Raw genomic sequence first — 21,513 nt, 5'->3', positions numbered from 1 at the left:
GCAAGAAATGGGTGGAAAGATAGTGACCCCTAGTGGTTGCGGGTGGGCGCTGCAGACTGAACTGGCTCAAACCTGACCGAATCCAGGAGAAACTTAGGGAGCTCCTGAGGGTGTGGTAACCACTCCTTCTGCTGGAAACCGCCACACTTACCTGAGCAGCAAAGAGCTTAGCACCAAAGAGGGGCCATTTCCGGGCCACTGTCAGGTAGATGCGGATGCACTCAGGAGAGGAGCAGCCTTGCAGTGCTGCCCACTTTGTGGTCAGCTGATCTGCCAGGTGCCTGGGTTAGACGGATGGAGAGATACGGTGCCATGTTTCTGTGGCAGCTCTGAGGTTTCCCCCAACTCTGCAGCCCGTGCCTCCCTACGGTGACTCCCTGCAAGACCTTGCAGCCTACCTCAGCTGCTCCAGGGGGGCCCCGTGTCTGTAGCGCCTTGGGTAGAACCTGTCTAGGACCTGCTGGAGGTGATGCAGAGCCTTGGCAGGGGGTGTGCCCCCAGGTCCTGGCAGGATGGGCTTCTCCAAGTCCCCATACTCTACCTGTGGTAGAAGCACACGGAGGGACAAATCAGGAATTTGGACGTGAATGGGGTGGGGGCCTGCTGAGAGAGGTGAAATCATTATTTCATTCCTTTATTGGTGAGGTGTGAATGGATGTGAAAAAACACTTCTTGTGAACAGACAGACCCTTTATCTCAAGTTTCACAGACACTAGAGAAACAGCCTTAGGGTCCTAGAATATTAGAGATTGTCTAGATCAACTCTCCTTTTGCAGCTGAGGTCAAGTGCCTTATCCAAAGACACAGTTAATTAGTGGCAGACAAGGGAAAACACTATAGAAATTCTGGCTTCTAATCCAAAAATATGGGATACAGGATTGAAGATGCTACAGATCCTTCAGTAGAGCTGACTGTTCCAAATGTGGCCATTAGAGTCAGATACTTGGCTCAAATCCCAGCTCTGCCATTTACCAGCTCTGAAACCATGATCAGGTTAAACTCTGTGAGCTTCAGTTTACTCATCTATAAAGTGGGGGTGAGAACTAAATAGGGTACTACATATAAAATGTTTCACACAGGGCTCTCTACAGCATACTCAATACATGTTTATTGTATTAAAGGCCAACTGTTATTATTTCCCCCTCCTCTCCAGCATGTAGATCCAGACTCTTTCTTATGGGAACCATGAAGGTATCCCAGATTCCTTTGGCAAGACAGCCTCCTAAAGGTAATAGGGAGAAGAGTCAAAGTCTGAATGTGTGTTCCTTTTCCTAGTTCTCATTACAATGTTTGACAGCTGTAAGTACACACTTAACCACATACATTATATGACATACATTATCTAGGAATTATACTTAGTACAACCCTGTAGGGGCAGGCAGGGAGGTATTTTTGTTTTCGGTTTACGAAAAAGGGAACTACAGCATAGACAAGTGAAGTGACTTGGCCAAGATGTCATAGCGGGAAGGTGGCTAGGATTCAAACCCAGGCCCCTGGTTTCCACGCCCAGAGTTCTGCACGTAGCCTGGATCTGCAGTGAGGCACTCTGCTGGGTAAGGAGTCAGCAAGGCCGCCCTCTCTGGCACCTCAGGACTCGCAGAATCTCCTGTTTCCGCCTGTGTGGTGCATTCCACCTGTGAGTCCAAGACGTCTCCTGACCCTCCTGGGGTCTGGACAGAACCTTACCTGGGCCATCAGTGCAGCCATCTCCAGAGCCAGCTCCTTGTTGACAGGAAACCTCCCTGCCACTATCTCTGCGCTAGTTTGGGAGGCAAGCAGCAGGCGCTCTCGCTCTGTCTCCCCTTTGACTTGACTCCGAAAGTACAGCCTACAGGGGAGAGAGTGAGAAGCCAGGGCTCAGCTGGGATCCCAAAGGGATGAAGCTGTCTCTGCATCTGTTTATCTTGATTTCCAAAGAAAGAAGGAAACTACTCTTTTTATACCATTTGTGAGCCTGTTTTCCACTGCCTCCAGAAAAACTTAACCAAGCATGACACAGAGCAGATAGAGGGCCATCAGGTCCCACAGCAACAGTAGCACGTGGTCAGTTCTGAATTCACTGTTAAGACTTACTGGATTTGGTGGGGGGAATCTGGTACCTGGAATCATAGCTTATTAGGAAACTGAATGAGTTAAGATTCCAAGAGACTAATGGAAATCATCTGCCTGGAGACATACTGGGATGGAATTTTCTTAGTCAAATTGGTATTAAGTCAGGATTTCTCCTTCTGTATTTCCTGGAATTGGTATAGGAGCAGTTTATTCTTTAGTCTTAAATATCTAGTGCTCGGACAAAATCTTCCTCTCCTGATGTAACACATGCAGCCACCTGAGGAAGTTGGTCTGTTTCGGGGGCAGGGGTGTGTGTGTGGGTGTGTGTGTGGGTGTGTGTGTGCGTGCATGTGTGAGTGTGCAGACACAGTACAGGGACGCAGAGCCTGAGCTGTCCAGGGTCTCACAGAGGCCAGCAGAGCCAGCCTGGGCCTCCAGCTACTGACCAGCGGGCAGTGTTATATCTCTGGGCGCCCTGCCTGTGCAGGACAGGCCTCCAGCTGGGGGAGTGATGAGTTGCACCCCAGCGGCAGCCCTCATGCTTGGTCCCCCTTGGCGGTGCCCAGGACCTGTTCTTGTACATCAGCTTCACGACACGTGTGCCACCCTCAGACTTTCCAGAGTGCAGCTCCTTCAGGGCTTGTTCCCACTTGGAGATGGCATCGCAGATCTGCACGAGGCAAAAGAGGAAAGTCAGAAAAGCCCCTGATGAAGGGAACAAGGTCCAGTCAGGGCTGGACTCGGGCAGAGCAGCGGGGCAGAGTTGAACGACTGTCCTCCATCAGGAGGCTGACCCGCGGGGCCTCCTGCTCCCAGGACCCAGGGTGCCTGTGGCTTTCTCACAGACAGAGGTGTAGCTCTGAGCATGGCGTGGGCAGCAAACCATGGAATGCTGCCGCCATTGCCTGGACATCTGAGGCGGCCTCCCAGAGGCTAGGCAGGCCCCAGTTCAAAACCACGGCCCCTTATCACCGGCTCCACTTCCCTCCCACCAACCGCCATTCTCTTCAACAAACATAACCGGAGGCCTACTGTGTAACAAAGCCTTACAGATGCCTGGGCATAGTTTTTCCAGGCAATGGTAAAAGACAATAGGAGCCTTTGCCCTGTCACCATAAAGAAAGCAGAAACTGCAGCCAAAACCCTCATCCTCATCAAGTGCTCCAGCACATCCCACAAACACCCAGCATGCCCCGCGGCTCTAACCCCAGACCCTAATGCAACACAGGGCTCGAATCCCACTCAAGGGCCTTTACGCACAGAAGTACCACAAGGATCTACCTCTTTAAAGTTGGTGGAACCTGTAAGCACAGCACGGGCCCTGGCAGACTGGGTAAGAGTGAGCTGCCAGCGTACAACACGACATCTGCTGGGTCCAGGCGTACAGTTGTCCATCTACGCACGTGTGTACGAAACTGGCAGCAGGCCCTGCCCGGGGGGCACTGCTGCTGAGAAGTGCCTCCCTGTCCTTCCTACCCTGAGCTGGGAAGCGGCTTTTCTTCTGGAAGCTGAACAGCCTCTCAAGGGAGGGAGGGAGGGATGTGGAGATCTTCTCTCCAGAGACAAGGGCACAGATGACTTTTCTCTGCCTATATGGGCACATTTTAAGATGGCACAGAAATGCTGGCCTCGGGCTCAGCCCCAAACAGGCTGGGAACACAAAATCCTGAAGACCGAGGTCGCTCAGGAGGAAGCTCAGTTGGCTTACGGGGACCATCACCTTGACGCTCCCCTGCAGGCAGTGTTCCAGGTCCCTGCCAGAAGGGTCGTCCGTGAAGAGGGCGAAGCCAGAATGGGAGGACTTCCTCATGCCCGTCTCCTGGTTCAGCCGCTGGAGGAACTCGTCAACTGTGGAGGAGCCGTCAAAACCCACCACCTGCCGGGAGAGGGGACCTCCTGAGAGGGGCCCACGGGGGCTAGTGGAGGGGTCAGGGCCCGGGAGGTGGAAAGGCATGGCTGAAGGCATGAGCAAGGGTGATGGCAGACGCCAAAGAAAGCTGGTTTCCACGTGCAGAGGACGAGTGCTTAAGGGAGGAGCCCGCCCACTGTAAACTGAAGTCCCACATAAGCTCCGTTCCTCCTTTGCTGTCACTCTTTGGGAGGCCCTTTCCCATGCCACTTTCTTGGTCAGTGTGTCAGCTTCCCGGTTCACGTAGTGGGTTCAAAAGATCCTCTTCCCAGGCCCCAAAGAGTGAAGAACTTTTGTGATTCAAGCTCCGTGCTCCCTCCACACTGGCACGAATGGCCCCACTCGCCCCCTGCACCCCAGGCCCATCCTTTGGCTGGTCTGCCTGTTAAGATCTGCTGGGCCTAAGGAGGCTTAGCACCCACTGGCCCAAAGGTGTTCTCCTCTGGGATGGCAATATGAGAAGACTCAGCACAGGGAGCGCGGCAGCCTTGTCACCTGTAGGTCCCTCGTCACCTGGTAAGTCCCGTTGGCGAAGTGCACGGGGATGCTGAAGGGCAAGGAGTGGTGGAAGGGGTTCCGCAGCAGGATGGACACCACCTCCATGCGCGACGGCCTGGCCTCCCGCTCCCCAGTCTGCAGTGTCCGCTCCACTGCCCGCTGGCAGTACGTGGCGTACTGGCCCGTCTCATTTCTAAAACGACAGGCGAAGGAAGAAAGGAAAACCGGGAATCCACTCATCCCTACCACCTTGACACCCTGGTTCCCTAACTACATGTAACCTATAGGACCAAACCTGCAGCTGGAAGGCTGTGACACGAGCCCCAAAGACTGGTCTGGGGTGTTAATTTGTCATTCAGGGCCTATTTTGCTGCAGGTTGCTGGCACAGATATTTTCTGCAGAAGCCAGAAAACATGGCAACAGAGAATGCAAATCTGGGGATGATTTGGGAGCACCGTAGCTCCACATGAGAGCCCCCACTAAAAACCCACACACACGTGGATTGGTGTGCAGAGCGTGCCCATATCTCCATGTGCCCAGATCTCCACGTGCCCATCTGCATACATGGTGATGGGCAAAGTCTACATGACCACTGTGCAAATCCCAGAGGGCAGGGCGATCCGATCCATCCTAGTCTCCCCTGCGTCCCTCCGGATCATGCCAGTCAGTAATGCCAGATTGGCAGAGGAAACGACGTGCACTCACCGGGGATCTGCGTGGCGCTGGAGCTGCTGTTTGACGTACCAGAGGAAGTGGTGCTGAGGCAGGAAAAGTGGGGCACACAGAGCCAGGAGCTGCCAGCACTGCCGGGGGGAACAAGTAATGTGGGCTGAGCCCTGGGTCCGCCATGCCACCGCCTTCGCAGTCCTGAGCTACAGAGCCTTCACCACCCTCTCCGAACTGCAGCCCCCAGCCTTCTGCAGGCACCAGGATGGCCAGCTTGGTCGGGCTTTGTGCAGAACCGCAATCACACAATCTGACTGTGTGCAGACATCCAGAAGGGGCACAGAGAGGGCAGCGGGACCCGGGCAGCTTTGAGCACAGAAGCCGCCTGCTGGCTGCCAGGCTCGGTCACCTCCTTCCACCTTTCCCACGTCCTGGGCAGCCCTGGCCGACGGCTCCTGTCAGCCGTTCTACCCCAGGGACGCCCACCTGCATGAGGGAGCACTTCTGTGGCGGGCGGCAGCTGGTCTGCTTCATGAGCTGGCAGTACAGCTCGCTCTGCAGCTCGGGGTGAACCAGGCAGACCTGCAGCGCGGTCTGGGCCAGGGACACGTGGTAGTCCACCGAGGCTGCTTCCACGGGCACGTTGATGAAGAGTTGGCACGACTGCAGGGAAATGACAGTGGGCACAGGTAGACTGACAGCCCCCTGATTATCGTCCTCTGTGACAGGGGACAGACTGGGCCGTCCCCCCCCAGGGCTCAAGGAAGGCTCCGGTTCACTGCAGACTGCCTTTTCTAGGAGGGAGCATCGTTACTGCTCGAGAATGTCTACGCTTACCGAGAAGGCTACTTTGGGATAGGATCTTTCCTTTAAATGTTTCCATTACATAAGCAAGACATATTCATTTTTTAAAAAGATAGAATATCCAGAGGGGAACAAAGAATATTCTAAAATAGGCCAGAATCTCTCAGGCCCAGAAGCAACATCAACCTGCCCCCTCCCGCTGTTCACTGCAGGAGGAGGGCAGCTCTTCGCTAGTGCTCCCCAGGGGCCCGTGAATGAAGTCCCAGAGCTTCCAGCCTCCCTGCCAGAAAGGACATGATGGGAGCCCTGAGGGACTTTCTTTCCCTTCCTCTTCAGATCCCTCCGGGAGCTCCCCCCTAAACTGCACAGGTCTTCTCCACCCCGGCATCACCCTGGTGGGAAGCACTGCTCTGGGCAGAGCCTGGGCACAGGGCAAGGGCGCCGCCAACAGTCCGTGGGCCTGGGCTCAGCTCCCACTTTACCTTGAAGAGCTTGACAGCCTCCGTCTGCAGGGCCTCAGAGGGCAGGGTGGTGAGGGAGGTGTACAGCCCGTCTTTGCTGTAGCACAGCATGGGGTGCCTCCAGAGGGGGGAATCTGCCCGGAGCACAGCACCAGAGAGCAGCGGCCGTTACCACTGAGGAGGGAACTCGCCTCCCCCGCACCCCGACCCTGATCTCTGGGGAAGACAGTGCTTTCACAGTCGGGACACATGGGCTGTGCTGGATTTATATGCACAGAGTGTGGGCTGTGCACTGCATTTATTCAGCACACTCACAAGCATGGCTTACAGGAAGGCGGCTACTGCTTTGCCCATGGGGCTGCAATAGGGGTGAACGTCCAATGCAAGGCGTGGACATCGGAGTGCAAGCGTGCGTGTGCAGGGGAGGGCCTCTCCCTGCAGCGCTAGGTCTGGATAGAGGAGCGTATATCAGCCTGGAACAAACAAGCCTCGGAGCAGCAGTAAAGCAGTGTGTGTTCTGGGTGCCCTTGGATCCTCAGGGTCCTGAGAATCGGTAGCAAAATAAAGACCCCAAAATGCCCCAGGCTTAGTTAGCCTGGTCCTAACTTGGGCTTCATTTATTAACAAACTCTAACTATAGATTAACCAGGCACCTTCTTTCCTCAACCCTCTGCCCAGCCAGCAAGGTTGCAGTGAACAAAGTAAAACATTGACCAAGTCACCGGAAAGTCTGCTCCCCACACAACTCTCCCAGATACTGAGGGGTCTCCTCAGTATCCTCACCAGAAACAGGGGTCCTGGAGCTCGGGACGGGATGCCCTTCTGTGGCTTAGAAGGTTTCCAAACAGCTTCCGGGTACAGTAGTGCTTTCTTTGGGTTCCTGACCAACAGTTACCCAGCCGCCCCCCTCCAACCCAGCAGTGATGGCCACCCTCGCCTTACCTGGGTCTCCCTCACCGTCCATCAGCTTTCCAATGAGCTGCTCATAGGCAGTGCCCACCTTGGCACTGCTGCCACCTGCAGCCACTGTGAGGTGGTAAAGCCACGTATCCTGGAAGAGGATGGAAAGCCACCTGATGGGGCTGGGCTGGGGAAGAATGGAGGCAAGAGCTCCAAGGGAGCCTCCCCGAAGGGGCCAAGCCCAGGGTGAGGGTCAGCCTGTCTGGTTGGCACAAGTCAAGGCCACCGGTCCCTAAGAGGAAAGACTTGGGATCGGCTGAATGTGAACCCAAGTTCCTAAGCTTGGGGTTCCCTCCATCTCATGGCCCCAGTGAACAGAGATGTTGGTCACTGGGAATGGATTCAATACAAGGAATATTCAGGAAATACTAGTTGCCAAAATGTCCAGGAGGGAAATAGATTGGAATTTGGGGAAGCTCAGAAGAGAGAAGGAAGGTGAGAATCAAAGGTCCAAGCTTTGCTATGGAGGCCCAACCCCCTCCCTTACCTTTTCGTGCTTGGTGCCAATGAGGAGGTAGGTGGGGCTGTGCTCTGGGGGGTGGATCACAAGGGTGCAGTGGGAGGAAAGCAACCGCCGGGTTCCTCCAGCCTCATAGTCCTCGTCTGAGTCACAGGATCGATCTACTTCCTCTATGCGTGCGTCCCGCACCGGCAGACGGCCCAGGGGTCGCTGTGGACACGAGCCTTCCGTGAATGGGAGGGCCAGCGGGGAATGGAGCAGTCTCTTCTCTCTGAACCCTCAGGCCTTGTAGGGCTGGGAATCAAGGATGTGGGTGGATGACAAGATGGGGAGGGGGAGACTACAGCTCCCTGGCTGAGGCGGGCTTGGAGAAGCACAGACAGACCACACAGGCAGGATCTGCGGACCATGCACACTGGTCACACACTCTAGAGGGATCTGGCCAGCTAGCTCTGTACTTGTTGTGGGGTTGGGTTGGGTAGAGGGTAAAGCTGGGGCCTTCCATAAGGACACTGAGTCACAGGAATGTGGTTTGGGGGAAGCTGTCGGGAGGCCAGGCAGTACCTTGTCCTCGTGGCTTCGATAGTAGTAGAAGGTTCTCCCAACAAGAGCACACCAGACCAGTTTGGAATGGCCATGCTTGACCTGTAGGCCAGAAATGAACCAGCATTATTAGAACCAGACGAACCCAGAATTAGATCCGGGACTGGCAAAGAGAAGCCACAGGGAGACAGATCTCAAAACCCCCGGTCCAACTCAGATCCTTTGGTCAATCCCAGGTCAAACTCAGATGCCACCCAGATTCTCTACTAATGGAACCAGCCCTTTCACAGCGAGGGTCCATGGTACCACGTGACACCCCATCCGTCCTTGTGTGACCTGCCATTAAAAGACTGACCAGGCCAACCAGATATCCTGTCCCAGGAATATGATCACGAGAAGAACTTGCTAGTCAGCAGAGGCTAGAGTCTGAAGGGAAGGGCCACGGTGGGCTGAAGCCCTTGGGCAAGTGTAATCGTGAAGTGTAAAAAACACTGCACGTGGGCAGAGGAGATGGCTGTGAACACAGACTGAACGGGGAAGCAGAGGCAGAGGCAGAGCCCCAAGCACTGAACTTGCTCACACAATCATTCCTGACGGCATCCTGGCCTAGTTAACGCGCTTCCTTGTTAACTTCCCCTTTCTTGGGATTAACAAGTGCTTCTCAGCTCCCTGCAACCAGAAGAGCCCTAATTAAAACGTCTTTAGGGCAGCCTGAGATATTATAAGTCTTTGGCCACACCTGTCTCGCCGAGGTCACAGCTTCCCACTATTCACACTGAGCTGTGGTGGGTACGAGGCAGGGGTGGGGGCAGCTCCTAATGACCTCAGAATGGGTCCGAGACATTCCTTTCCCTCCTCTGTCTCGAGAATAGCTGCTGTTGTAACAACACTGACCCCTATTTTTCCAGACACTCATTCACGGTCACCTTGTGTGGTTCAGCCCACAGGTAATCAGTGTGAGGAGCCTCCTGGAGAAAGGAGCTGTGCGTCAGGAGGAGACCCACCACCCCCAGCACTCACTCCTGGCTCCCCTGACTCTCAAGAGGAGCCCACCACGTTCCTCCCCCACCAATCCCACCCATACCTTAGTCAGCCAGCCCTTCACAGCGGGCTTGGTGCCACCCTGAGCCAGAGCTGGAGGCCCAATGGCCTGGACCTTCAGCAGGCTCTGTAGGACACGGATCCACTCCTCCAGCAGGCTGGGCGAGTCCGCTGTCAGGTAATAGGTCTTCTTCTCAGAGATGAGCTGTGGAGAAGTGAGGGGTTGGGGATGGGGGCAGGGATGGGGAGCTAGGACGACGGAAGAACAGGAGCCTGGCTCTGAGGCGGCACAGATCTCTGACCCACCGGGTCTTCCTTCTTCCTGCCCTGGTACTCCCTCCCTCCCTTCTCCTCCTCCTCATCTTTGCCTCCATGTCTCTCCTACCTTCACTCCATCTCTCTCACATTCTGCCTCCTCTTCCTTCCTCAAACCCACAAATGAGGATCAGTGCAAACGGTGATGTAATGGCTTTCACACATGCTCATTCTGCCCCATCTTTGTTTCCATCCGAGCCATATCCAAACCCAGCACCTCTTCTATCTAAAGCACTAGCTGCTAGGAGCATGCTCACCTGGAATGTCTGTGCACCCTCCCCTCGAACAATTTGGCAACGGGAGTTCAGTTCCACTTGACCTTGAGGTTTCCGGATGACGTCACTCTGTAAAGAAAGGAATGGAGAGGAAAGAGGTTGGAGCCTTCCCAGAGCACGTCATTTCCCCTCAGATCTTATTCTAGGTCACAAAGGGGAAAGTGATTCCTAAGCTTTCCTGGGCTGTGGCATGATGGATAACTTGTTCTGGATCCTGGTTCTAACTAAATGGAGCAATGATTAGAGACATGGGTCCTCCTGATCCAGGCCTCAAAAAATATAGATTGAGCCTTTAAAAACTGGGTGAGAAACCACCAGGTTATTCCTGAGCTATAAAGCCCTTAAATTCTTTCTACTACATATTTTACAGTGTTGCAAACAGGTGGCCTATATATATCACCATTACCCTCTCCAGTGCCACTGCAGACATAACTAATCAATCAGAGCATGCCTACTCATTGAGTGATACGGGACCTGAATTCCTCACGTGATGCTCAAGGTAGCCACTAACAATCAACTGGAGTTGCACAAGAGTCAGGCCTTTTTGCCTTCTTTAAAACATTAACATTGGTTCTCTAGGGAGGGCCTGTCAAACTAGGTCCCAACATCCTAAGGCTCCCTAATTCCAAACAGTATAGGAAGGAGATGGAGGAGGTGACAAGCTCGCCTGTTAGAACAGTCCTGATGATGTGAGGGCAGCCTAGGAATAGTTCATTGACAGGACTTGGCTTCTGAAGGAAGAAGGAGTCACCAAGCCAATTCATCTAGAAGTGCCCTTGACTGCTCAGTGCCTGATTTCACTGTGAGAACCGGTGACCAGCCTCGTGGTCCCGTGTGGGGCTCAAAGCCTCAGGTGCGTGCCCAGGCTGCCTCTCCCTGCCTGCCAGACCTTCACCTTCTGCCCTGCTTCCAGCCCCCCTCATGCGGTTCTGGGGCTGGGGTGGGGTCCTTTTGCCTACTGTCCTGGGGAAGGAGGGTCTCACCGGAGACTTGTAGTACATGATCTGTCCCTGTCTCAGGACAAACCAGCGCCTCTTCCACGTCTTCACCTGGCTCCCCATTTTCAGGAGGTAGCCTGACTTCTCCAGTGACTCCTGCAAGAGTGGAAGGGTGTAGGGGGATGAGGGGTGGACAGAAGAGGGAAATCACTGGGGTTCCTGGACATCACTCAGGCCAAAATGGCCCAGCTGAGTCACTGCTTTGTCATCAATTAAAAAAAATTACTGAGTATCTACTATGTGTGTTTTCAGGGCACTGCCCTGCTAAGGATGCAGAGAGGACTTATAAAGCATGGGTGGTCCTGCTGGCAGGGGGAGAGAGCACCTGACCCTGAGGAGGTGGTAGATCAGGGGCTGCACAAGCAAGAGGCTGGCCAGGGAAGGCTTCTGGCAAGAGCCAGACCTGAACTGACCTTGGAAGGAAATCAGCCTTTCCCTTGAAGACGAGCCCAGAGGAGGAAGAAGGCCATTCCAGGCAGCAGGAAAGGGCAAGAGAGGTTTGGGGAACATCAGCCAAACTGGGGTGGAGGGTTCGTGGAGGGGGCGATGAAGATGGGGCAGCACAGTGCTGTGGAGCGAGGGCTGGGGAATGAGCCATCTGGATTTACCACTGGCTCTGGTGCATAACAGCATGCCTCTGAGCCTCAGGCTTCTCATCCACGAGATGGGGTAATAAGCCTCATTTGTGATGACAAATGAGACAGTGCATACAAAGCCATAAGCACGGTGCCCGGCACACTAAAAACTCAATAAATGTATTGTTAGCTCTCGGCATCCCAGGGTCAGTGTGGAGCTAAAACGAGGTAACATGTGTAAACTCCTCCTGGGCCCCGTGGGCCACAGTGATGGGGTCTGTGTGTGCCTGGCCCCCAACTGCACACCCCCAGCCCACTCCCCATGGCCTCACATCATCAGTGGCAGCCCCCAGACTCCCGCCCTCCCTTCGCCAATCCCAGGGACCCCTCGCCTCATGCAGCTGCTGCTTGGGTCTCGTGCTGGAGGTCCGCTCCCACCCGGCCCTGCCTCGGCCCCATCGGGGCGGAGGCCAAGCTCCCAGCTCACCCCGCCTGGGCCCAGCCCGTCGGTGGAGTAGGATGAGGTGCGCTGTAGTTTGTGCTCAGGCTCTGAGTAGTCGCTGTCTAGGGAGCAGGCGTCCGGGGGGATGGCGTAGTCGCCCTCGGAGCTCAGCGAGGACATGGAGACGCCTGTCCAAAGGGAGGAGGAATCAAGGCCCAGGTCCACAGCCTCCTGGCTCACACAGCCTGGGAGCTGCAGGGTCTTCCGCACCCACGTGGGACCGCCCATGGGAGGAGATAAAGGGCCCCTCATCGTTCCGCACCCCTCCCACCACCCTTCTCCATACCTCTCTTGATGGCCCGGGGGCTGCCCAGTCCACTGGTCTTCCTGGACTCAGAGCAGGGCACTGAAGTTCGGAAGCTCGCCTGGGAGCTGCAGTCATCATCAGACCCAGAGGACTCGTCCACAAAGGGCACTGTGCTGATCTGCGTGGCTTTCTGCAAGACAGGCCCCTCCCCACTGCAGCTAAGTCTGCAAGACAAGCCCCATCCCATCTGCACTTTCACTCCCGCTCCAAGTGCCTGGGGCGTGGCCAACACAGCCTGTCTAGAGCATGGGAAGCCATCACCCAGCTGGGGCACCCAGAAGACAACTGTCCCTTCCTGACTCGACGACCTTACCCCTGTGTCCTCACCTCCATGCTTCTCTCTCCCTCACACACCATCATCCTCTGTGGTCCCCAGTGAAGCTGCCCCACCAGGGCTGAACACCTGGCCACTGAGACCCTTGCTCCCTGCCACTAGGGGGCCAGAAAACCATGCCACGGGGCCCAGTGTGAGCTTTAAAAGTGGAGCTTTAAAAGTGGGTGGGGGATGACAAATCGAGAGATCATGGCAAAACTTTAAAAAGACCAATTACTTCAATACTGGGGAAACTGCAGAAAAGGGTACTCTATTTTATATAAAATCTTTTTAGAAGGTAATTTGGCACTACCTGTCAAAATTTAAAACATGCATATTATCTGCCCCAAAATTCCACCTCTAGAACTCTGTCCTACAGAAATATGTATATATAAGTGCACAGAGATGTATTTGCATGGTGATGTTCATTGCAACACTGATTTTACAGAAAAATAGAGACATGACCTACGTTGTGAATCAGGGGAGGACAAGTTAAGGTAGTTATGGGGCATCTATACCAAGGGGTACTGGAAAGTCCTAAAAGGGGAGGCAGAGCTGTGCTGTGTGTGGAGGTGGGGCAGGAAGACCCGACACATGGCTGGGTGGACAAGCAAGGGGTAGACTGACATGTATGACATCATCCTCTTTGCGTGTGCGTGTGCGTGTGTGTAAGAGAGAGTAAATTTGTAAATGCATTTGTAAATGCATCAGAGGGCATTACAGAATAAACACCAAACCATTAGTGAGAGTTGCCTCTGGGGTTAGGAATTAGGGAAAAGCAATGTAAGAGGAAATTTCACTTTTGGCTTTTTATCCCTCTACAATAAGTTTTACAAAATATTACTGTTATGATCTCAAAAAACATGTTGGGAATCTTGTTTTTTCCAGTTAATGTTGTAAAAACTCGCAGGCAATCTCAGATTGGTGGGGAATTTCAGTCTTTCCCTAAAGTTTTCCAAAAAATCTGGCTAGAATGGGACAGGAAACTGACAAATCTTTTCAGAGGTGCCCATCTGAATTACCATCGGTCCCTCATCTCTTGGGGCATAATTAATGCGACTTATGAGTTCTTGTTAAAGATTATATGAAAGAAATCAGTTAAGTGCCATTTATCAACTGAACAGACCGAAGAAGAATGCAGTTTGGTCTTGTTTCTAATTGGCCAAATACAAGTTGGTGTCATAAGTCCAGGGCACAGTGAATTATGGGCAAAGCTGTTTTCCTTAAGCACCAACAAATTCAGAATAAAAGGTTTCAGCAGGAAAAAAAAAAAAAAAGCAGACCAAAAAGTATACGAAAACATCATGTTGCAGCTATATCTGATTTTTGTTAAAAAATATGTAGAGATGTTACGGGAATACATATGGGAATATATGACATAATACATAAAAAGTTCTGGAAGGAGCCCCACTGGCCTCCGGGATAGACATGTGAAAAGATGAGGAGGAGACGCAGAGCAGGCATTGGTTTAACCTTTAACTTTTTACTTTGCCCATAATCATACTGATTCACATTTTTGTAAATGTAGAATTTTTCTAATAAAAACCTAATAAAGATATTGAATCACTGTGTTGTGCACCAGGAACTAACATAGCGTTGTAGGTCAATTATACTTCAAAAACAAAGAAACAAACTCAAAGAAAAAGAGATCAGATTTGTGGTTACTGAGGTGGGGGAGGAGGGGGAATTGGATAAAGGTGGTCAAAAGGTACAAGCTTCTAGTTATAAGATCAATAAGTACTAGGTATGTGATGCAGAATATGATAAATATAACTAACACTGCTGTATGTTAATATATGAAAGTTGTTACGAGTAAATCCTAAGAGTTCTCATCACAAGGAAAAGGTTTTTTTCTATTTCTTGAATTCTGTATCTATATTAGATGATGGATGTTCACTAAACTTATTGTGGTCATCGTTTCATGATGTGTGTAAGTCAAATCATTATACTGCACACCTTAAACTTATGCAGTGCTGTATGTGAATTATATCTCAATAAAATGGGAAGAAAAAATTTAAAAATAAAGAGTTTTTAAAAAAACCTAATAAAGATGAACAAAATAAATAGATATATGGGGGGCTGAGCTCCCTGCTCAGAGTTACGTGTGCGCAGACGCCTGCCCCTGGAGACCCACTCCAGCCACTGCCTGCCGACACGGTGGTGGGGCAGTGGGTGCTGGGCGGGGACACCCCCTCCTCGGACAGCAGCTTCTTACCCCCTTCAAGGCTGTGTAGACCGGCACGGTGACGTTCTTGCAGACCAGGCCAGAGAAAGGCCCAGGGGATGCAAGGGCCGGAGGGCTTGAAGCTGGAGGGGTGGGAAAGAGGGATGAGACTCACTCAGGTGGCAAAACCCAGGAAGCGGGGCAGGGGAGGCAGAGACCTGAGCAGAGCGAGGAGGAGAGAGATCCGTGCAGACAGCATTCCCTGAAACAGCACTCTGGAGACAGACCGGGGGACAGATCTCAGGACGAGGGCCAAGGTCTTTTTCAGCCCCACTCTTGCCAAGGTGAGTTACAAGCCGTGTGACTATGGGGCGCTCGCATCACCGTGGGGCCCGGGCGGCCGGCGACTCAGGAGCCGCACTCAGGTGGGGATGCGGCTCCTTCAGGGGCTTATCTAAATCAAGGCACCGGGGGCCCCTTCGGCCACAGCCCTGGCACTGCAGAAGGGAAGCCGGTGCAGGCGGGCAGCCGGGCTGGAGCGCCCCGCCTCCAAAGTCCCTTCCAGCTCTGTAACTGGCCACAACTCTGTTCCCGCCCACTCCCTCCCGGCAGGTGATGAGCTGAACCTGTGCAGCTTCCTTCTCTCTCCGAGGGAGCAGGGGCCACGTGCTTTCACCTGAACCCCACCTGCTGTGGGAGGGGATGGGCTGCAGGCAACCTGGCCCTGGGCGCTGCTCCGAGTCCTCTCCTCCCCGCATGCCCACCCTGCCTGCCACGGGCAGCTCACTTGGGACTTACCGCAGCAGGCGGCGTTACTTCTAGCAGACACTTCAGACAGCCGCACGCCTGACGCGGCCACGGCGTAGATCCGGCTCTCCTGGAACGGGAGGTCACAAGGGGTCAGGGCCCACCACCCCCGTGCCCACCCCGGCCTCTGGCTTTGGAGGCGGGCAGACCTGGGTCCACATCCACGCTTAGCCAGTGACCGGCCGGGGAATCTGGGACAAGTTAACATCATTTCTGGACCTAAGATGGGGGTAATAATACTCACCTTTCAGGCTGCTGACAATCAAATGAAATTATTAACGTAAACATCTAACACCTAGAGCATAGTCAGTGCCCTGCAGGCGGTATTTATTCCCTCTCTTGCTGCCACCCTTCCCTTGGGGCAAGGAAGTTCAGGAGGAGAGGGAACTGGGACCTGTTTTCTCTGAATCTTACCCATCTTACAGCCCTTGAAGTTGGGGGGTTGGTAATGAGGGCGTCAGAGCTGCATGGCAAGGATGTGCATGCCCTTTTGTTTGGAAGCCAGTTGTTTGGAAACTGGGACACATGTTTTTCCTACAGTAACAATGTCACATCATGGTTAGGCTTCAGGCTCAAAGTCCTGGTTCACCCAGACCCCTGAACCCCGACGTAGAAGACACATCGATGGGAACTCCCACCCTCAACTCTTCCCTCGCCCCTCGGGGTCCCCTGGGTCTGAAGCAGGCCCACAGGCCTGGGCAGCTTTTCTTAGGTTTGGATCACTCCCAAACAACCCAGAGGCCCCACCTACCCTCCTCCATATCTCTTTTTCACTCAAGGTAAAGGGAAAACAAAGGCCCCTTCAGGTGACAGGTGAGTCACAAGGACCGGGGAAGGCCTGCCCAGCTCGAGGAGGCAGCTGGGCTAGGCTGGGGCAGGAAGGAAGGTGGATGCTATCCGGGTCACCCCAGAGGGGAGCAGCAGTGCTGGGGCGCTTGGGGGAGAGACGGAGGGGCTGGCAAGGGCTGGGATGAGAGCCAGAGGTGACTGGAGGCAAGGGAAGGGAAGAGATGGGAGGCAGCAAGGAGCAATTTTGGGGGGGAGGGGCAGGCACTGGGCTGGGGCAGGGAATTCCGTGCTGATGTAGGGCAGATAAATTGGGTCCGTGTGGTAAAATTAGCCATAGGAACGATTATTCCTGCCAGTAGTGGTAGTGGAATTCAACCATGGACAGGCCTCTAACTTCACAGAGAGAATTAAAGTGTGAAGCTTGAGGGGTTTAGGTTCAACAAATGTAGGAGTGTTTTACAAAAGGTTATCTAATGCCTAACTCACACGGTTGTTTCAAGGATCAACAGACAAAGGAACTCTAAATCAGCAAGTTAAGTCCATCTGACTCCCTCAGATTGAGAAATGTCCTTCTCCCAATTCTCAGTCTCGATCTTCCCCACATGGCTACTGCCCAGCTGGTCCCACCTAAGAAGAGAGGTTGGGTTCTCGGGCCACTGTGGTTCCCTAAGGTAACAAGAGCGATCCTGTCTCGGGGACCGGAAGGACCTGAGCCCTCTTGCCACACCCCTTGCCGAATGCTCCCTCACTGCCTGCCTCTGCTTTAGGATTTCAGAGCATCTGGATTTACAAGACAACGAGGAACAAGAGGAGGGATGGCTCTGATGGTGTTCCACCCTGGCCTGGCCCTGGCCGTTTCCAGCAGCCTCTCCACTTATTGCGAACCACTGCTGCAACTACTCACCAAATACGTATTAACAAGCTTAATCCTCAGGGCAACCCTATAAAGCAGGTACTATTATCCCCATTTTACAGAGAGGGAAATTGAGGCACAGAGGTTTAGCAGCTTGCCCCGGCTCACATAGTTTGATCTTGGGACCTCCTGGTTTGATCCTGGGACCCGTGCTCTTAGCCACCACACTGCACCTCCACGGAGAGTCAGGAAGACTACACGAGAAAACGGGCACCAAGCACCCAGCTTGGCTGTGGCCCGCGGTGAGTGCCTGCTCAGGGAACAGCCGGCCGCCGTCCAATCGGAAATCCTGGCTCCACCCCTGTGGGCGGAGTAGTCTGGACAGGCCCGGGGGTACCCACCTCCCAGAGGTGGTGAGGGTGACAGCCTCGTCCCATGCTCAGCACACGGCTGTGCCCGACAGCGTTCGCACCATCAGCCCAGCCCCTCTGTCCTGTCCCCAGGGGGCCTCTTACCCAGGATGGAAACCGGTGCAGGGGGGGTGTAGGTGGTTTGTTCTCCAAATCCACTTCCTCCATCTTCCCCGCTGGGGGTTGCTCCTCCATCTCCATCTTCTCCGGTTCCTCCCGGAGCTCAGGTCCAGCCTCCACCTTGGGAAGGCTGGAGGAGGGGAGGGCTGAGAGTGTCCCAATCTCAATGCTCACCACGTGGTTGAAGTGCGCAGGGCCCGCCTGGGGCTGGCTGTGGTGCCGCTTGGCCAGCTGGATGCTGTCCCGGTGGGTGCTGGGAGCCCGCACCTTTGGCAGAGTCAGGCTGCAGCCGGGGCCACCCTCCCTGGCAGAGGTCTTCGTCCTAGGGAGCGTCCCTCCTTGAGCAGTGACCAGGCCTTCACCCCAGGAAGCCAAACCATGCCTGGGGGCACAAGGCTTCAGGCACAGCTGGCCAGGAGAGCCCTGTCCTCCCAGATGAAGTGGAAGGGTCTTGGCCCCTGATATTTCTCCAGGGTGGACCCTACTGGAACTAGAATCCTCCAAGGGGCTTCCTGCTTTAGGAACAGAGTCCTTGCTCTGCAGAGCAGCTGGAGAAGGTACAGGCATAGCTGCCTTCAGGGCACCCTGGGCCTGAGGACCACCGTCCTGCCCCACTGGCTGGGCTCCTGGTCCTGCAGGGACAGAATCGTGCTCTGTGGTTCCCTGGGGGGCCACCAGCAGCTTCCCCGAAGGTGCCATCTGAAGAGCTGTGGTTGGGACAAAAATAGGCCTGTTAAGAGCTCCCTCAATTCAGCCACACACACACACAAACACACACACACCCCACACACACACCCCACTCCCGCACGTGCTGGCCCGCTTACCTTCCAGTGCACGTTGAAGGGCTCCCACCTGCTCCACCAGGTGCTGATTACAGCTTTTCAGGTGCTGATTCTCCATCTCAAGCTAGACAAAGAGAAAAATGAAGATTGAGAATACTCAGCCTACACATTCAGATATGTAATTCAAAATAAGATTAAAATCCTTCTTAAACATCCAATCTACACAAAAGAACCCGTGGTGCCCCCCAATCCACTGCCAACTCTCCTGGGAGCCCTGACCTCCTCCTCCTCCTCCTCTCTGTGCTACCTGGTTGTAGATGGGAAAGAATTCCATTTGGCAGCCCCTGTGCTTTCTTTTCTAGGTTTTTGGTTTTTTGTTTTTTTTTCAGGAATGTAATTTTTTAAAATTATTTATTTATTTATGGCTGTGTTGGGTCTTCGTTTCTGTCCGAGGGCTTTCTCTAGTTGTGGCAAGCGGGGGCCACTCTTCATCGCGGTGCGCGGGCCTCTCACTATTGCGGCCTCTCTTGTTGCAGAGCACAGGCTCCAGACGCGCAGGCTCAGTAGTTGTGGCTCACGGGCTTAGTCGCTCTGCGGCATGTGGGATCTTCCCAGACCAGGGCTCGAACCCGTGTCCCCTGAATTGGCAGGCAGATTCTCAACCACTGCACCACCAGGGAAGCCCTGGTTTTTTTTTTAAAATAAATTTTATTTATTTATTTTTGGCTACGTTGGGTCTTTGTTGCTGCACACGGGCTTTCTCTAGCTGTGGCGAGCAGGGGCTACTCTTTGTTGCGGTGCATGGGCTTCTCATTGCAGTGGCTTCTCTTGTTGTGGAGCACGGGCTCTAGACACGCAGGCTTCAGTAGTTGTGGCATGCGGGCTCAGTAGTTGTGGCTCGCGAGCTCTAGAGTGCAGGCTCAGTAGTTGTGGCCCACAGCATTAGTTGCTCTGCGGCACGTGCGATCTTCCCGGATTAGGGCTCGAACCCGTGTGCCCTGCATTGGAAGGTGGATTCTTAACCACTGTGCCACCAGGGAAGTCCCTCTTTTCTAGGTATTTTTAACCTTTTAAAAAAATGGTGAAATATAATACATAAAAAACTGCATTCTACACCAATGAGCAGCTTAACAAAGGATTCTGAAATGAATACTCATGTGACCGCCACCCAGGTTAAGAAAGAGGAATTTGCCAACACTCCAGACATCCCGGACTTGTCCTTCCCCAATCACATGATCCGCCCTCCCCACTAAGGCGACAACTCTTCTGAGTCTATGAGATTCATTTCCTTGCTTTCTGTGTTTTACCATCTAAGTATGCACCCTACACACATTAGTGTAGTTGTGCCCATTAGAACTTTACATAAATGGAATTATTCAAGAGGTACTTCTGTGTCTGGCTTCTTCTACTCAACATACTATCCACGAGATCCAGCCTCAGCGTGGCTGCATTTTCTTTGAAATGAAAGCCAACACACTTTTTTTGTTGTTTATAACACAAAAATTTTATTTCCTTGCTTATATTTTATATCATATGTATTCTACTCAGTTTCACATGCTTTATTTATACTGGATCCAGGATGAAGGAGAAAACCCTATCTCCTGGAAAAAGGAAAAGGACAATAATAAATTCATGTGATTGTTCTTTTCTTTTTTTTAAACTTCTTTTTCCTTTTTTGGCTGCGTTGGGTCTTCGTTGCTGTGCACAGGCTTTCTCTAGTTGCAGTGAGCGAGAGCTACTCTTCGTTGCGGTGCGTAGGCTTCTCATCGTGGTGGCTTCTCTCGTTGCGGAGCACGGGCTCTAGGCGCGTGAGCTCAGTAGTTGTGGCACATGGGCTTAGTTGCTCTGTGGCATGTGGGATCTTCCCGGACTAGGGCTCAAACCCATGTCCCCTGCATTGGCAGGTGGAGTCTTAACTACAGCACCACCAGGGAAGTCCCCATGTGATTGTTCTTGAAGTTTCTAATTGAATATAGCTTACATATATGTCTAGAGCAAGTCATATAAACAAGCATAATGTCCATGATCTGCAGAAGCATATTCCTTCCTCAGGGAGGCATAGCAAATCTTATGGCAAGGGGCAGGTATATATTATCCTTCTACTGGAAAGGAGTCGGGAACAATATACAACCTACAAAAATTACTTTTATCACAGTAGCAACTTGCTTGTATTTTTTTTTTTGTCTCAGTTTACTACGATAAATTGAAGATGGCAGTAATCATTCCACAAAGTTGTCATTGAGAGTAAATCAGTATCTATGTTTAAAATGCCTGCCTTAGAACTTGATGCATTGCAAGCGTTTAACAAATATTGGTTAATTACATTCTTCTTTTCCAATTATTCTAATGATTTTTATCCTGAGCTCTAGGACCCAGATTTTTCATTGTTTGATGTTTTATTCTCACCATATCATTTCACTATGTCATAATCCACAGGCCCTAATTCCTCATTATCTTCCCTGACAAAACATACTTTTTCTTCTTGTTTCAACCTTTGATAAAAGTAACTTTGACCTCTTATTCACCTAGGAGCAACAAATAACGGTTCTTCCATTGTCTCCAGCCAATATGCCAGGTCCTGTTAATAGGCTGTCTAGTACCCATTCTAATTGGAAAGCCAACACACTTCCATTGAGCTCCTTTTAGCAAGAGATCAGGGCTGTGGAAGATGCAGGTTGTAGGCATCAGCTCTGTCCCCAAGGACCTGTAGTCTAGCAGGTGACCTGAGATGTGTGTCCACAGAAAGGACAGGAGGCAAAATGGGCCGCTACCCCCTGCAGGTGTGAGCCACTTGTGTCAGGAGTGAGTGTTCACCCTTCTCCAAACTTCAATTCCCCTTCCTTCTGTTTAGAAAGAGGTTGTTTTTTGGTTTTTTGCTAGCAGCGCTGTAGCTTCTAGTCCTGAGTTT

At 52.7% G+C, this 21,513-nt stretch overlaps 1 protein-coding gene across 2 annotated transcripts in view; it reads right to left on the bottom strand.

The window, feature by feature from the left end:
* The window catches only part of PLEKHH1 (pleckstrin homology, MyTH4 and FERM domain containing H1), a 49,860-nt gene that overhangs the window by 3,504 nt on the left and 24,843 nt on the right, over positions 1-21,513 (bottom strand). For both annotated transcript variants that reach the window (XM_057543435.1, XM_057543436.1), the window contains exons 6-26: positions 18,648-18,729; positions 17,809-18,530; positions 15,643-15,721; positions 14,896-14,987; positions 12,347-12,497; positions 12,046-12,188; positions 10,969-11,079; positions 9,968-10,054; positions 9,439-9,600; positions 8,376-8,456; positions 7,839-8,021; positions 7,334-7,442; positions 6,413-6,525; positions 5,613-5,789; positions 5,166-5,263; positions 4,475-4,652; positions 3,773-3,928; positions 2,622-2,722; positions 1,687-1,828; positions 399-541; positions 152-281 (exon numbers count right to left, since the gene is read on the bottom strand). In XM_057543435.1, coding sequence (XP_057399418.1) covers positions 152-281; positions 399-541; positions 1,687-1,828; positions 2,622-2,722; positions 3,773-3,928; positions 4,475-4,652; positions 5,166-5,263; positions 5,613-5,789; positions 6,413-6,525; positions 7,334-7,442; positions 7,839-8,021; positions 8,376-8,456; positions 9,439-9,600; positions 9,968-10,054; positions 10,969-11,079; positions 12,046-12,188; positions 12,347-12,497; positions 14,896-14,987; positions 15,643-15,721; positions 17,809-18,530; positions 18,648-18,729 — 3,240 coding nt within the window. The remainder of the gene's footprint in view (positions 1-151; positions 282-398; positions 542-1,686; positions 1,829-2,621; positions 2,723-3,772; positions 3,929-4,474; positions 4,653-5,165; positions 5,264-5,612; positions 5,790-6,412; positions 6,526-7,333; positions 7,443-7,838; positions 8,022-8,375; positions 8,457-9,438; positions 9,601-9,967; positions 10,055-10,968; positions 11,080-12,045; positions 12,189-12,346; positions 12,498-14,895; positions 14,988-15,642; positions 15,722-17,808; positions 18,531-18,647; positions 18,730-21,513) is intronic.

The sequence above is a fragment of the Balaenoptera acutorostrata genome, chromosome 3 (assembly GCF_949987535.1).
Source record: "Balaenoptera acutorostrata chromosome 3, mBalAcu1.1, whole genome shotgun sequence".
Taxonomy (NCBI): Eukaryota; Metazoa; Chordata; class Mammalia; order Artiodactyla; family Balaenopteridae; genus Balaenoptera; species Balaenoptera acutorostrata.
This window is presented reverse-complemented; position numbering and strand designations above follow the sequence as displayed.